Here is a 17,127-nt window from a genome sequence, read left to right as displayed (position 1 = left end):
CTGTGCTCCATTTCCATGGGACAGGCACCATACAGGGGTGGGAGGCAAAACCCCAGCCTCCCTGCAGAGACTCTCCAAAGTAAAACACACAATAAATCACCAGGCAACTTTCATGGACACAGCATCTCCAACAGTGCCTGCACTGAGCCCATGAAGGCCAAGATATAAAGAAAATCTCCTAAATCACACTGGATGGGGTGAGGAGAAAGGTTGAGGATGCAGGGCTGGTACTCATCACACAGCGCAGGGGAGACACTTAGAACCTGCTAGCTCTGACACAAGATGTATCACTTCAGGAGGGCTTTTTTAGTTGTGTTTCAGTTACACCAAGAACATAAATCAGCCTTTAAATTATCTCTGAGGTGTTAAAGCTTCCATTGAACTTCACTCATGGCTAACTGAAAGGTGCTGTCAGGTACATACACCACTGGAGAAACCAAGTAACACACATATTAACTAGGCCTATTTTGCTAAAATCCCTTCCTTAAAACAGACACTGACATTATGGAGTCGAATTTCTCAGCATCTAGAAATGAGATGCACCCTTAACGTTGACAAAAGTAGCAGATGTGATTGCCAAAAGACTACAACACGCACCCACCCACTGGTTTTGGTTACTAACAAGTCAAAGAGCAGGAGTTTTGGAAGTAATGACTGCATCCTTTCTTCTTTCTACATGAAAAGACACACCCCCCTCCCAAAAATAAATATCAGAAAATATATGAAGCGCAGTAAAAACACAATCAGGAAAATGTGAAGCTTGCCTGCAAGTTCATTATCATATTCAAACCAGTCAAGAACATCAGGAGCCCATGTCAGTGTGCATAAAGTCTGCTGCAGGAAAATGGAACTAAAGCAACTGAGCAGGTTGGTCCCTCTGGAACTTTAGGGTTTTCAGAGCGCAAGTGGCAGCAACTGGAGGGAAGGTGTTGTCTGCTTGTCCAATTAAATTTATCTGACTTTCACTTTCTACAAGTTCCCACAGCAAATGAACATGGACATATGGGACAGCTTCTCCTCTCCCGTTGTTCTGCTGTACATTTTTTGCAGAGGAGAGCTTTTGAACTTATTTATGGCACAACAGGAATGTCACCATAAAAGAAAACACAGTTTCATTACAACTGCCTGCCTAAGAGGATACGGTACCTATGGACACAACATGAAGAACTGCAGAAGAGATGGAAAAACATAGACAGGGCAAAATAATTTCCTCTGCTTCCTTCAGTGTTTGGTCCAGTTAATTATTGAGGGCTGCATGAATTGGGGCAGACACAAACCATCTACAGCACAAGCATGTTATGCTGCAGCACAGCAGGACTTGTCCAAACTGATAAAAAATGAGCCTTTGTGATAACAAATATTTTTTCCACAAGAGAAAACTATCTATTTATGAAGCCAACTCCTTATCTGAAAATCCTGTTCACTGTTTGCTTCTAAAAATCCTTCTGAATCCATTAAGAAAATTACAATAATCACTTCTGATTTACAGACATAGTACAAAGATTAACATTAATTCACTTTCTTTACAATTACTTCCCATCTCTATTTTCTGTCAATAGAATTATTTCAAACTCTTTGAAGGGTACTGGCAATATACTCAGTCTTCAGGTCCTCTAGGCTTTAAATGCGTAGTAGATATTACTGCTAATATACTTCTCTGAGTAGCTCCACTGGTTTTGCTTGGATTAAGAAGCCAGCAGTCAAACAACTCCTGCCTGTGGCTAGAAAGGAAATCATACAATTCACGTAGAATCAAACAAAATTCATATTAATGAATCAGTGACTAATACTGGTATAAATAAAAAATGCAACCAGTCACTGTGTAGATTGTTCAAGAAAGGAAAACATATTTTTAGTCATATTCTATTCTTAGAGTATTCCTTGATGATTAAAGATTTTGTTATCATAACCTTTTAAAACACCGCTTCAGTTAATGGCACTTTGCCTCCCAGAACTACTGGTTTAATCAGCTACATAAATGCAATCCTTAAAAACTTTGCTTCAGTAAATAATGAACGAAAGCTGACTATGAACATCACAATTTGATGTTAAAAATACCAGCATATTAGATTGTGGGTATGAAAGGATATGTTCTGATTGCAGACGAAAGGGAATTTCTTGTTAAAAAACAATTTTAACAAAAAATACCATGCAAAAAACCTTTCCACTAAAATCATATTTACTGTTCATAACTTGGAGAAGCTCTCTCCACGTTTCAATTTTCCACTTGAAAAATAAGATGAAGCGTTTTAGTTTGGGATAGGCATGCACAAAGCAGAATGTTTTATCTCTGTTTAGTTTGATAAAACAATTTTCTTTCAGATGAACTCACCACTAGTGTTTAAATTTGCTTTGCCAGTGACCCCAGGTGTTGCCGCCTGGATGCTTCAGCACCTTTTCTTCTTTATGAGCCACATCTCCTGCCTGAGCTCTCTCGGGAGATGCACTGTGCTCTCCCAACAAGATGGTGCATCACGGGAACACCATTACCAAGGACTGTTGCAGAAAAGCTGCCCAGTCTCTTCCAATATTATTTCTGAATTTGATTTTGGCTTTATATATTAGAATTTTGGATATTGCAGTTTCTCAGAAAGAAAACATTTTCTTTCATAATATTTCTCCTAATGTCTCTTAGCTAGAAACTCTAAATTTTGAACGTGGTCTAAGCCTAATATAATACTGGCTGTATATCACACCCTTACGGTTCAGAAACTTGCTACTGAAATTTGAAATGTCTTTCAAACCATCATAGATGCCAATTTATTAGATCAAGAAAGTTCACTAAATGCAACATTTTGATTTTTTTCAATATTATCATCCTCAGATTGAATTTCTACTCCCTTTTCCTGCTCTTTTAGACAATTTGGAGAACTGCAGATACAGGACATGCTGACCACAGGTAATTGGTCTCAGCAGGAGGAAGAAGCCAAGATGCCAGATGGGATGGAGCTGAGCACCGCTGCAGGTCTTTCGGGAGCTGCTGAGCACATGGGCATTTGGCCAGCGTAGAGCCAGAAAGTTTCCAAGGTGTGTATCAAAACAAAATTCAGGAAAGAACTTGTGCTTTGCTACCACTCCCATGAGGTGTCCATGGCCACAATTTCCTAAGAGCAGCAGAAATCATTATATACTGCTGCTGCTTAGAGTTTGAAGACAGCTGCACCACTTGGTTTTGTACAGCTCTGAATGATGCAAAGTTCAGCCAAGCCAAAGCTTCCTGGAGGTAACATAGGAAAAGTTTTACTGCTTTCAGCTTTTTTTGTAACAGAATGATTTCGCTCAACCATAACTGACCATCCTGCATGCTGCTCCCTATTGCTCTAATAAGAAGGATTTTCTAATTATTTTTGTTAAAAGTGCATCACATACTAATCCCAGAAGTATAAATATGAGGCTTAGCTTTATGCACATTCTGATCTTAAGAAAATGCCAGAAAATATTTATTCTGTCTCAAGTGATATTGCTATCGTTAGTCACAAGATCCTTTTTCAGACCTCAAGACTTGTTTGGTATTTCAGTTATGAGTTGTGATCAAATAATTGCATCCTTGGTAATAAATAACAGGGTGAGAGAATTAAAAGCAAAACAAAAACGTGAAAGTTAAAAGCCACATCGCTACGGCTTGATTTAACAGAAAACACACTGAGGTTAAATATGTGGAACCATTAAGTTCTCCTAAAATCCAGTCAAATTACATTTACTTTAAATTATTTTTTTCCTCTGAAGTCTTCAAGTCACGCTCTCCGGAAGACATTCTGGCAAATACACTGCAATGGCCCAGACCAGACTGTTATGGCCAAAATCCCACCGTGAGCTCCAGGGTTGTGATAAAAAACAAGACAACACACATCAGGGAATGAAGTCACAGCCCCCTGTTTTGCACTATAAGGATGGAAATAAAGCAGATGGCCCAGACAGTGAATATACAAAAGCAAGCGATAGAGATCAAGAACAATTTGGGTTCTTGGATGGCAAATGACAAATTCATCCTGGTAGAAGATATTTAAGCTTTTTCATTTCCTTCTGCCATGCTATCAGCTTGTCTACAGCTGGATGGATGCAGCAGAGACATGCTGTGATGCTTGGGGTGGAAAAGAAAGAGCTGCTCTAAGAAAACCAAGTTTTGTTCTGGAAAAAAAAAAAAAAAAAATCTGTGGCAGGTGCAGGTGTTCAGCACTTCTGGAAAAAAAAATCCCCATCTTGTGAAACACTGGCTTTTGCTTTATTTACCATTCTAGAAAATGCCTTAAGAGCATGCCATTTTTCATGTCCAAGCAATGACTGACACCTCTGGCTCCTATTAGAAATAAACAATAAACAATAGCAATACAAAGAAAACCTCAAGTTACTAAACGCACTGTTCTGGATTTCATCAGCCATTGCAGTATAAGGATTCATATGAAAATTCAACACCCCATAACTTAAATATATACTATTGGAAAAACACAACATAATTATTCACTTAGCTGTGTGTCATCACCTATGTACATATAAATTAGTTAACAATTTCAGTATGTATTTTAGATAAACGCTGATCTACTTAAAGAAATAGAGCGTATCTGTATTTAATTACCTCTCTTCAGTGAATTAAAAATGTATTTCCTACTGCTTGCAATGCTTGTATCATAAATTTGTTATATCATGAAAGGCTGGAATTAGCACAAGAAAATGACTCACCTTGATTTTTTTTTTTTTTTTTAAGAAACTAACTCCAGTATTTTGTCCTTAGTTTCTTACCAATTTAGATTTTATTTTGTTTTTAACAATCAAAGAATGAACATGGGAAAAACCCAACCCTCTGTATCTAAAAAATTTTTGAACAAGTTTTGTTCTTTCAGAACAGATGACCATAGTTTTACAGATCCGGGTTCTTACTGGTATTAAAAGCACATGGTATTTTATGCTGTTTGAGCAACTTAAGGGAGAAAAAGGAACAGGGATTTTTTTGCACCTTTTAAAAGCTCTTTTTGATTAGTAGATTACTGTTCAACTTTCATCTGTGCACAAAAATTAGACCACTTATCTATTCAGCATAATTACAGCAATAGCACTCACAGTGGGTAGAAAAAGAGAGATATAAAAGCATCCCGAACCTGTACTAATATTCACCCAGGGAATGGGAGTCCACAGCACCTGCATGGCCCTAAGAGGAGTCATTCCAGTTTATCTATTTGAATTTAAAATAAAAATTACATTTCTAGCCATGACATTCATACTGAGTCAATAATACCTTCAGATGTCTCTACACTTCAGGGGGGCTCTACTGATGCTCTGTGATGGTTGGTACTTTTATACATAGCACACTGTTGTGGTTAATCAAAACATGGAGTTTTGCTGGGGAAATGCTCTTTAGATAACCACAGAAAAGAAAATGCACACTCAGCTCATCTGTCAAAACCAGCCCCGGTTTGCATAGGAAATTACAAATTACTGCCCAGACAGTGCATAGAAATGTTAAAGAGGATGAGAAACCTCAGTTACAGCTTTTTGCAGTAAAAATTTATCCTGTTCAGAGAACAGATGTGAGTCATACCAGCAAAAGAAACCTCTATTATACTGTCTCTATTGCTGCTGGGGAGTTAGCAACAGACCTAAATGGCAAATGCTTCCAAAAGTGGGCAAATCCTCCTTCCAAGGAGGATTTTAGTACCTACACTTTGCTTTCATCCTTTTAAAATGCAGCTCTGTCTCTGGAAGTTTGGAAAAGGGGCCAAACTCTTCATTCTTTCAAGGCTTTATTCCTAATTGTGCAAAAACTTCCTCAGACGGGTTTAGTGCAACTTCTACTGGAGGAAATTCAAGTGTTGAGGAGAAGGCAGCTCGGCAGCACCTCTCCTCCATTAACACCTTCAACCTTCCCCTCCCTCCTGCCAGGGTAAGGCGGGGTGAGAGAGACCCAAAGGGCAACAGACCTCCCTCTGCACCTTTCTGCCTGTCAAGAGTCTCAGCAGCCAGGAAATGCATTGGAAGATATGAGCCAAAAGCTGCCTTGGTCTCGTTTATTCACCTAATTTTCACTGTCCCAACCCTGTGAGATCTCAAACCTTAGCACAGACATGTCACACCGACTTTTGCTAGTTGCAAAAATTCAATCTTGGTCACAAAAGCTAAACTTACACATTGTATCAATGTATTTTTAATACAAACATGTCAAGGACCCCCAAAACACTCAGAGAAAAAGGAAGATGTCAGGAAGCTGGTGGAAAACCTCCTTTGTTTCACCGTGCCTTTGGTACCTGCTATGGTGCACGTAAGGACAAACCCATGTGTGTTTGAATTGCACTTACTTGTCTCTCCAAAAGCATTAAAGAAGAAAGATAACGTCAAACGGTAAAAGTATAACCCAAAGCAAAGACACTAAGATGGGTTGATGAGAAGCTGATGACAAGTTTTGTTGTATTAGTCAGCAGGGAACAGTGGTATTTTCTACAAACCTGCATCTGTGTCAAAGCACACCCGTGATTCACAGCAAAGCCAGCAAGATTTGTTTGTTAGGAAGTGCATGGAGTGAATGGAAGGTCTACCACTGTGTTCGCTCAACCACAGGTACATAGGAGCTTGCTGAGTGCCTCATTTTTACAGTATCTGTAGCTTTAAGCCCCAACTTGAGAAGGTTAGAGAGCACAGGCATAACTAGTGCTCTCATAAGTATAAGTTTCCCAAGGATGTTTATGCAGTTTTCCAATTTGGTCTCACTTGGGCCCCGTTTCCAGAAGTTTCTTTTAAAGTCCTCCTCCAGCTTTCATTTAAAGAGTGCACTCATGGTGGGCCCCTGTTCTCCTATTGAACCATAAGTGCAAACACTGGTGGAACATCAAAGCCATCAGCCCAGTGCATAATAAACACAGAGAACAAAAATACAAGTGAGAACAAGACGAACCATCAAATGAGAGCAGACAGAAGAGGGAAAATAGTTAAGGAAGGAACAAAGGAAAATATGATTAAGAGGGTAGGAGAAAAATGAAAGAAGGGAAAAAAAGGGGGGAAAAAAAAAGATCACAGTCTATGTATGAAACACTACAGAGTTGCTCACGATCAAATCACAAGCATTATATGGCAATGTCATACACCTTCCAGTCCTTCCACCATATGTTGGTCTGGAGGCTTTCCACAATGATGGAAATGATTTTTGGAAAAAACAAGGGTGGGAGTGAAGGCATCAGGAGAAGGGGAAAGAGGGAGGTTTATAAATATAGAGATATATATCATAAATCCATTTACTGAATATTGTAACAGAGAGCAACTCACGGTGAATTTACGCTGGAGACTGACGAGCTGCGAGATACAGTACCTCGAGTTTGCTTTACAAAACTGCACATGCAAAAACAAAACAAACAAAGAAAACAAAAAGTGAGAAAAGAAAAGAAAAAAAAAAAAAAAGAAGAGAAGAGAACCCATAAAAGACATCGGGAAGAGACTCATACAGGCTGTGTCCTATTGAATGCAGACTGCAGCGTGCATCTTGGTAGGAGACCAGGCAAGCTTCAGAAAGTGTGGAAGCCACAGACACACCACCTTCTAGTTAACAAGGAAACAACCAAAGAATCAAAATGGAACCAAAAGGGAAAAAAATTAAAAGGTGAACCAAAAGCCACATGATGACATTAGGACTTTATGCCTCCGTATACTATACTCACACAAAACAAGTCCTCCACAGAAGCCATCTCTAGGACCTCAGGGTAGAGGTCTTTGTAGAAACAGGTGGTGATTGCTTTTACAGCTGTGCTGCAAATAACTTCCGAGGGGGAGCAGGATGCTACTCCTGCTCTGGCCCTGTGTACGAGGAAGAAGTCAGCACAGCGAAGAGCATGGGCTGCCGTTAGGACCCTGGGCCTGGTGCAAGGCTGCTTCTCCTCTGTCCCTGCCTCAGATTTGCTCTTCAGAGGCACCTACCTCTCTCCTCTGACAGGCATGGGGATGTGCCTGAGCTCAGACTGTCCAAATACGGCTCACCGTGTCTAAGAACCGCAGGTCTGCTGCAGCTGAGGCAGGGCATTACACTTTATTGAACGGAGCTTGTTTCAGTTCACAAGTAATTTTGTAGATTCTCCTCCATCCAGTGTTTGTATAAACACCATTATACGTGGGGGGTTCTAAATACAGAAATCTCTGACTTACACAGAAAGAGTTTATTCTTCCTTTGGCAGGGAATCTACAGAAAATTCTAAATATCTTGATAGATCTTGGCTTGAGGCACTCATTTTTTCATAGTTATAAACAATAATTTTTATAAATCTACATCATCCAAAGAACCCTCCCAAAGACTGAAAATAAAATCCCTTCACCTCCTGAATTTGCCTTTTCAGTTGCAGCATTTTTTCTCCTGCTTCCATGAGAGTTTTAATCTGTTAACAATACTAGCAAACCAGAAGGTACAGTTAAAATCTAATGTTCTTTGGATATAAGTAGAGTTTTAAATATACATTTACTTAAAATTAATGGATTATTCTGAACAGAAATGTTGGCCCAGGTAAAGTATATAACACAACAATCCAGAGATCAAGAAACCTGGAACGAATATAAGAGAAATTATGAAAGGCATCATAAAAGTTTTGCCTGGAGCAAATAATCTGCTGAACAGTCAGGTAAAGTATTTTACTTAAACTTCAGTATTTCTGCATTTGTACCATGCCAAATGAAATGGAAGCAGGAGTCAAAGTGGGGTGGGCATGCCCTGCTTGCTTGCCAAAAATAATTATTGTTTCCAGGTTGCTCAAGCTGGGGACCCCTTTATTCTTTGGCTGGATGCTGAACCCCCAGGATGTCAGCTAAAACCTGCAGAGAAATAGCTCTTGACTGTATAAATGCCTCAAGCATAGGTAAGAAATTTATTGGGCAAAACAGGTGGAAAACTCACGATGGAGGAGAATGTACTGGGCTGCCCTAATTTACCTGAAAGTCAGCACCAACACTGTGCAATACCTGTGGAAATTTTGTTTTTAATTGCTGAAAGCAGATCTCAACATCTCTCGGCAGGAGGCTTGAACGAACCTTTATGTTTATCCCTGCCTCGTTTGGTGCAGTGCAGAATGGAGGCCACGCTCTGATCCTGCCAAGTATCCTTGTAACCTGGCCAGCCAACGTTATGCAAGTCCTGCAGCACTCCAGGTTCACTCCTCTGCTCCCATTGCTGGAGTCTGCTTTTTTGAAACCATAAATTTGACTAAATTTGTGCTGGAACTGCAGGGTGCAAAGCCACAAAGCAAAGACAGCCTCCTTTTCCAAATCAAAATGACAGAAATACTTGAGCTTTGCTCAATGCTACTTACCATCCATGAGGGACAGAGTACAAGAGAGTGTCTTTAGGTGTAGCTGAGTCACCGTTACACCAACAGCAAGGGTAAAAAGGTAAGCTAACGGGAGGAATCACAGTACCTCACACATCAACACACTTCAGGGGAAAAGAGAAAGGGAAGAAATCACAAGCCAGCAAGAGAAGAAGAACACTTCTTCTAATCTACACATCACCCACCACAGAACGTTTTATGGGCTGGGTATTCAGGCATACTTCTTGCTGGTTCCTGTTGGGTACCAACAGCCCAACAGGGATTTGAAAACAGACCACAGTATTCCCAAGGCAAAAGGAAAATATGGAACCTCTGAGATGGAAAATGTCCTGGAGAAACAGAACAACTCCACCCCCTTCATCCCCAGAGCTGTACAAAAGGGACAGACCACTCTGAGACGTCACTGTGAAATGATGTGCCACCTGTATTTGCTCTTGGCACTTTTCTAATGAGTAGTCAACTTGCTCACGTTAACCTGTGGGCATGCAATTAAAATCTAAACTGCTTTGAACAACCACGTGAGGGACCAGCAGAAACCACTCAGAGCCTGGAGAGAGGCAGATGTCTTTAGAGGTCGGAAGGTTGTCCTGGGAAGCACATGTAGCTTTGAAAAACGGCAGTGGGCAGTTCTATAGACTGTGTTTAGGTCTGGTGCCCACATTGCATGAACTGTCTCTGCCACTGTCAATGAAGTTTCATCCACCACACCTGGGAAGTTCTCCTCCCATCCAGAATTCACACCCTATACCGATGCTTAAATAATTTCCTTGGGTCTGGCCACAACTGTAACCCATTACTACCTGGAATTTAAAAAAAGCCATAAGTAACAAAATGCAAAAAGTTTCACTCAGCATGACTTCAACATAACTGCCTGGCAGGTTCCTACAAATTTAGCATTTGTTTGCTGTTGTGATTGTTATTTTAAGACTTTTCCTAAGAAAAGGTGAAGAGAGGTCACTGGAAAACACAAGGGCTCTGGGTGCTAGGGGAGCCACAGCGTGTCCTCTCCGGCTGGTCTGCTGGCCCACGCTGGGCTGGGTGTGCTTATTGCAGCCCCTTTTGTACGTGCCATTGGTGCATCTCTGGAATAGGAAAGGCGGAGGAGGAACTCAAACGTGGGGAGTTCAGGCTTCAAATTAGGCAAATACAGAAAATAAAACCATGTTTGCATTGGGGTCTTTGTCTGACATCCGGGAATGAGCCTGACAGCTCTCCCTTCCACGGGCACCTTTACAGCAGCATCGTGAAGTGCTTTGTACATCCACTGCCTGCGTAATTTCCCCCTTGTCCCCCCTCCTCCATTCTGACCGCCGAGGAAGCTGCACCAATGGTTTGCTCTAAAGACCCATCAGTCTGTACAGTCGCTCAGTCCAAGAGGCTGAGTGGTTTAAATGTTGTACGAAACAGAGGGTCTTAAAGACAATGCTGGGCAAACTGAACAAACCCAAAAACTCACCTCCAGAAACAACAAAGCAAGGAAAATGCTAAACAGAAAACAAACAAACAAACAAACAAAAAAAATCACAAAAATAAGAACGAAACAATGGGCTCAAATTAAAATGCAATAACACATGTTAAACATATATTCTGTTTTAAACCAAACATCGCATCAATGACAAAAAAACAACGTACCATCCTAGCTTTTAATCCTGAAAAACCACAAAAGAAAAACGCCCATTCAGGGTAGAGTTCACCAGGTGAAAAAACAAACTGTGGTCAGACAAATCTGTTTGTTAAGTCCCTTTGGTGGAACAAAAGATAAACCATAGAAATCCTGGGAGGTTGATGAAGTAGGAGCTATGAACCACATACAGGTAGAATATTGTAGTAAAGCACTCTGAGTCAGTTGCAAGATAGATGATATCTTGACGCCACTGTAATAATATTTATTAAAACTGATTCCCATGACACTGTAGCACTTCACCATCTATCAAGCACAAAACAATTCGTGGCTCACACAGCAGCCGGCTGCATCTGTAAAGGTGAAGGTGGCTCTTCGGACCCTCCAAGCAGGCTGACACGCTAAATAAGCAACTAGTTTCTTATGCCTAGGAAATGACATTTTGCAACTGATGCAATAAATTGAATATTTCCTCGAAGAGAGGCTTGGATGACAGAGGTGAGCAGAAGAACTGGTGCAGATAAACTGCAGACGCAGGAGCATACAAACCGCAAGTGCACGCTCTATTAGCACAGGAAAAATGAGCAGATACCACATTACAGAGTATGGAATGGCCTGGAAGGAGGCTCGGGGGAAGATACACGCTCTCAGTCCTTGACATAGGACTGACAGGGGAAAGAAGCAAAGAGCAAGAATAGCACCTTGTCAGTGAAACAGCAGAGGACCCGATATGGTTTTCATCAGACTCAGCCCCAGGACAGCTTTATCACCCTTGTGGGAGGTGGACAAGCATGCTGGGAACATGAACATCGTGACTAAGGAAATGCAAGTCACGGTGCCCTCTGCTAACACCTGAGAGACCTGTTTTGACTGATGCAGGTAGAGAAAAATTGATGTTGTCAGAACATTGACCCTGTTGTTACAGAAATTAATTTTCATATGTTATGAAAAAAAAATCAAATCATCAAACTAAAAAATATCCCTTAGGAGAAAATAAAAATAAGAACTGATAGGGTAGACCCACCTTTGCAGAAGGCCTTTAGCAGCTCAGTCACAGTTTTTCCCAGCCGCTGCTCACCACCCGCTTAAGGGTACCCAAGCCCTACAGGTGTTTGCTTTTTGTGGTGATATTTCCATATGCCAAATATCCTGTTTCCAAGCACACCCGGACTTTTTCCATTCTTGGCATGTCCAGCTCTGAATTGCCTCAGAGGCTTGATCTGACAAGTCTTGCCATCAACATGGCATCTGCTCCATCTTAAGGACCACTGTGTAGTTTAAAAGCATAGGAAATGAAGTAACGAGGTACATTTGGCTGCCAGCCATGGGTCCCTGTCATTAGCCCTACTGTATTGGATAGAGAAATGTAAGGAGTAGGTGCTGCTAACCTGAAAGCTGTAGCTGCTAAGCCCCTTTGGAGTTCATTATGGATGTATTTATGTGTTAAACAAATTGCTTTGGCATGCATTCATTAAATATATTTGGCTCATGAGCCAGCAATCCATCCACACACCTATTTCTGTCTTAGAAAACACCTGACTTCTCCCTTGCCTTTTCCTCTATGTCATTATCCATTCGGTCATCAACCATTGACAACGTGTTTTTTTTCCAAACTCAAGCCCTGTGAGCTTTCTGAGTGGCCTTGTAAGCACCTCACTGGCACTAAAGCAGAGATAACAAGAAGTCACGCGACAGTTGTTAGATGATGGCTCCTCCACAGCATGCACGATGTTGCAGTGGTTAGATGTGGAAGCAATCGACTGCACTTTCAAATGTGCTCATTTGTAATCCTGATTACCTGCCTGGACAAATGTGGCAGGTAGGGATACAGTTTGAGTCAAAATAAGCAGAAATCCACAATTTTGTACTCACTTTCAATTGTGGTCACAAAACTGGCCCTGCGATATTGAAAACCAGGTGAAAGCCTGGTGAAAAATCATGGAATAAGGTTATTTTAAGCAACTAACAATGTGGTATGAAATCTTAGCTCCATTGAAGTGGGTTTTTTTCCGATTTCTAAGAAATCTTCACATGCACTATGCTTTTCATTGAAAAAGAAGAAAATATGCTTCATTATCTTGCATTTTAAAATAACAGTACCAGGAATTTCATCAAAGAACAAGAGCAAATATCCTCATTTAACTTCTTTTCAAGACTCAACAGGAAATCACTGTAAGAAAAGGATTATATTTAAAACCAGCAAACAGACACAGCATAAATAGGAGCTGATTAAAGCAGTAATGGCAAAATAAAATGGTAAGAAGAATAAAATAGTCAAATTAATAATATTATTTTCCTTCACATATAATGAACTGGCTCCATTTGGCCTATTGTCTTTGATGAAGTGGATTAAACGCCCAGTAACAAGGGTCTCAAGAGATTTACACTGAAGGAACAAACAGGGATTCTGCTGCGTTTCAGATACTTTGCAATAAAATTGAACAGGAAATTTCTTTTTCTATGCTCTAGCTTTTCCAGGCTTTGGAGGTCTCCCCTGCAAAACGGGTCTGGAAAATATCAGCAGCTCTCAGTAAAACGCACGACAAAATTTTTTGATGCTGGTAGTCCTGATGCTAAAATTCCAGAAGAACTAAATGAGCCTTTAAGAAGAACATACCTTTCAGTAAATCCATGCAAGGTAGGCACATCTCAAACACAGGCCCGTAATACCATGCAGGCAGAACTCTGCACTGACCTCAGCAACATCTGGACAAGTATTTCCACCTACACATAATTTTTTCACTTCAGTTTAGACCAGTATATATGGAAAGGTGGGCCCCAAGGCAACATTTTCTAAGGATTCTGGTATCACAGAATCTGTGCATATGTCCACAATCATGCAGAAAAGCCTGCAACTGAAAATGCAAATTGATGTTTCTAGCTACAAACCAGTGACTGTTCACATATATGGTTTTATTCAATCCAGCACTCTTTCAAACAGCGGAGTATTTAAGCATATTTGTCAGTCTGATATTTAGGAGGATGCCTTTACACTTAAATTCTTAAAGCAGAGATCATTAAAGAATCGTTAATACATTATGTGTACACATACCTCTCGTAATTAAAAATCCAAAGTGAAATGGTAACACTTCACCTGGTGAAATCTATCCTAGGACGGCTTAAAAAAAATCCTTCTAAAATAGTTATTTATAGCGAGGCAAAAGATGAGACATTACAAAGAAAAACAAACTAAAAGAAATACTTAATTAAATTCATGGTTAAGCAATCAGCACTGAAGTATTCAGTCAACCTAAAGCCCTGTCCGTAACAGAGATGGTATAAAAGGGCTCACAGAGTACTATGGGATGCTCCACTTGAACAGACATATATCGACACTGAAGACCAGAAACAAAATTATAAAGTTCCCAAATAATAAAATAATGCTTACGCAGCTATGGAAATGTTAGCTGCAGACATGGGGCTCACTTCTGCCACTTCCTTGGCCTTTTGCAGGGCGAGCTTTTGATTGGTGGCTTCCTCCATCTCCTCCTCATCCTGGTGTGGAAAATCAAGAGAAATCAGAGCATGCATCACGTAACAACAATAACCAGAGATCCCCAAGGCACACGTTATGTGTGACTGTTACTGCTGTACTGTGAGAACGGTGGAAACTCATTAAAATAAGGCAGAATTTCATAACTTCTTGCAAGGACCCCTGGGTAGGGTCTTGGTGCCAACAACAACTGGTCAAGATGAGAAATGAAAAGTTTGGTCAAGTGCTCAGTATATTTTTACCAGGATTACATCTACCTCACAAAGCTTTCTTACATCTTCTGGGTGTCCTCTTATCACTTAGCATTCGGGTAAGAGACTATGACAGGGCAGGGAGAGACCTGACCACAAGTGTGACATTTCTGGGATGAAGTGAGCCCCATTGATCTCAGACCTGCATATGTAAAAACACTCTAAAGCCTACATCGTACTGAAATGTATGAGACAGACTCCTAAATTCTTCATGACTCCTTGCCAATGTGACTTTTCTGAAACAGTAAGTCCAGTAAACAATACTGGATTTGAATGGTCCTGCTCATACCAGTTTTATCCCAGGTATTTCCTCTTATTTCAGCTGAATCACTGTGGACATACAGGGTGAAAACAGAAAGGAGGAGCCATACTAAAGCATAGTCTGTAGACTCAAGGATAGATCAGAAAGATGGCTATGTTCATGACTTCTGCTTATCCCCCCCACCCCGATCATGTGGATTTTTAACCTCTGTTGGCATTGCAAGTTCCCACAGAGTGCAACTGTGATTTATTTCCCTACCTGGTGTAACGACAAGAGAAATACTGCTCGAACTACAGGATCTTAAGCAATGAGAAGAGGGCAAAAGGCAAAGAAACAGCCTGGGTCATTTTCAGTGGCCACCTAGGTTAAACTTCCCTTGACCTTTCTAGCCAGTCAATTTAGACAGTAAAATCATGGCAGGATAAACACAGACCCTCTGATGGCAATGTCAGCATCACACATATTCAAGGAATAACCACACGTCAAGACGAGAGCAGTCACAGGCTCTTCTGTCAAACTTTATGAAATGCCAGGGGTCTACCTCTGCTCTTCAAAGGCAATGCTGTGGAACAGTTATGCCTAAAATAATGAGAGCAGACAGTAAGACATCTAGCTTTGAAATAGATTTATCCATCCCGAATACCACATGCATAAACAATTCCTTTGGTGTTATTTGCTTAAACTGAACTCATTGTGAAACTGTTTTCCTTTTCCCCTTTAGGAGGAAAAAGAAATGATGGAAAACTAATAAAAAATTTGCTACTATTAAAATTTAAATATTTTGTTTTTCCTTTCCAAATATTAGCAAACCTATAACAGGTAAATTCTTACTGTAGAGAATGAAGAATCTGAGACAGGCCATGAAAAAAAGCCCTGCTGAATGATTATACAAAGTCAGTATTTCTCAACTGCCAACTTCCAGTAAATTTATCAATGGTTTGGAAGCTTGTTGTAAATCAACGGCATCTGCAGAATATGAATCTTTTGAGAAATAAGGCCCCCAAATAAGAAGGCTTTTAAGGTTTTCCTTTCATTCTGCAGGTATCTTCAAGTTGTTTCTTCTCTTGAGTCTCTAGCAGTTTTAAAGCCACAGACAGTCAAAGGCTCTTGATTTGTCTTTCTGTGCACCTAAAGCACCAGGTGCAGTTTTTACTACCTCTTTAAAATTGGTATCTTCAACTACATTCTCTCATCAGCAGTTCTGCCGGATTCGATATCTCAAAGTAACAGAGGAAAATATCCATTGTCATTATAAACACAGCCACCCCTAACTCAGAACAAGAATGCTCTTTAGCAGATGACCACTTAATAATATTTCTGTAGCTCCTTCCACCCAGAGATTGAAGAGTCACTACAAAAATTAATTAATTTTTTTCCTGATATTTACAGTGCCAGGTCTCCCTGGAGCAGAGGCTCATCTTGTTCTGTTTGAAGCACGCAGGGGTGTGACGGTGCATGTCTGTAGCCAGCTCTGAGCTGCGATGGCAACATCCATCCATCCCACCTCCCATCAACAGCCCAGTCACCGTCATTATACAGGGGCGAGTGCATATAAAGGCCCTACCTATAAGGGCATCTCTCTTATGTTTCCTTTCTGTTTTCTAGAGCTGTAAATCTTCATTTAAACCACACAGGTTATCACATGGTAAAACCTATCTTCGGTGCTACCCATAATGATGTGCATAGTTAACACTGACTTTTCTTTATCAAGTTCACCCAATTAAAGCCCTCTCCATTGGGAAGGAGGAGGAGGTGTCTTCACAGATGTTAGACTCTTGTTTTTGCCACTCACTTTAGTCCATTATTTCTGGGGATTTCTCAACTTTTTAATATATTTTTATGCGTTTTTATGTAAAATTCACACAGCCCTCCTATCCCACATTGCATGCTTTTATACTGCCTTCTCAGGGATTGCTGGCAGTGCACAGAGATCAGAGAACACACTTTGTGCTTTAGGATATTTAGGAAGATAAAGGGTCACTTGTGGCAGCTTTATGTGCCAGTTTAATGAGGATGAAGAATGAACTGCTGTGTGTCACCGGAGGTATTGTGGGATGGTCAGCAGAGAGAAGAGTTTAAAAGCAAACTTTGGGGGCAATTTTAGATTCCACTCTGAATGAGTGAACAGGAAGAAAAACCTGTCAATATATGGAAAAAACTAGGGGATAGGCAATCCAAAGAGATTGAGGACAGTTCTGAGAAATCGCTAGAAA

At 40.5% G+C, this 17,127-nt stretch overlaps 1 protein-coding gene across 13 annotated transcripts in view; it reads right to left on the bottom strand.

The window, feature by feature from the left end:
- CACNA1B (calcium voltage-gated channel subunit alpha1 B) overlaps nt 1-17,127 on the bottom strand; it is a 311,813-nt gene that overhangs the window by 91,215 nt on the left and 203,471 nt on the right. For 8 of the 13 annotated variants that reach the window (XM_074846033.1, XM_074846035.1, XM_074846032.1 and 5 more), the window contains 2 exons: nt 14,297-14,403; nt 7,249-7,311 (listed from right to left, as the gene is read on the bottom strand). In XM_074846033.1, coding sequence (XP_074702134.1) covers nt 7,249-7,311; nt 14,297-14,403 — 170 coding nt within the window. The remainder of the gene's footprint in view (nt 1-7,248; nt 7,312-14,296; nt 14,404-17,127) is intronic. The other 5 variants (XM_074846045.1, XM_074846037.1, XM_074846040.1 and 2 more) reach the window with 1 other exon arrangement.

This window comes from Strix aluco, chromosome 20, assembly GCF_031877795.1.
Source record: "Strix aluco isolate bStrAlu1 chromosome 20, bStrAlu1.hap1, whole genome shotgun sequence".
NCBI classification, from domain to species: Eukaryota; Metazoa; Chordata; class Aves; order Strigiformes; family Strigidae; genus Strix; species Strix aluco.
Note: the sequence above shows the minus strand (reverse complement) of the source record. Positions and strands in the feature narration are given on the sequence as shown.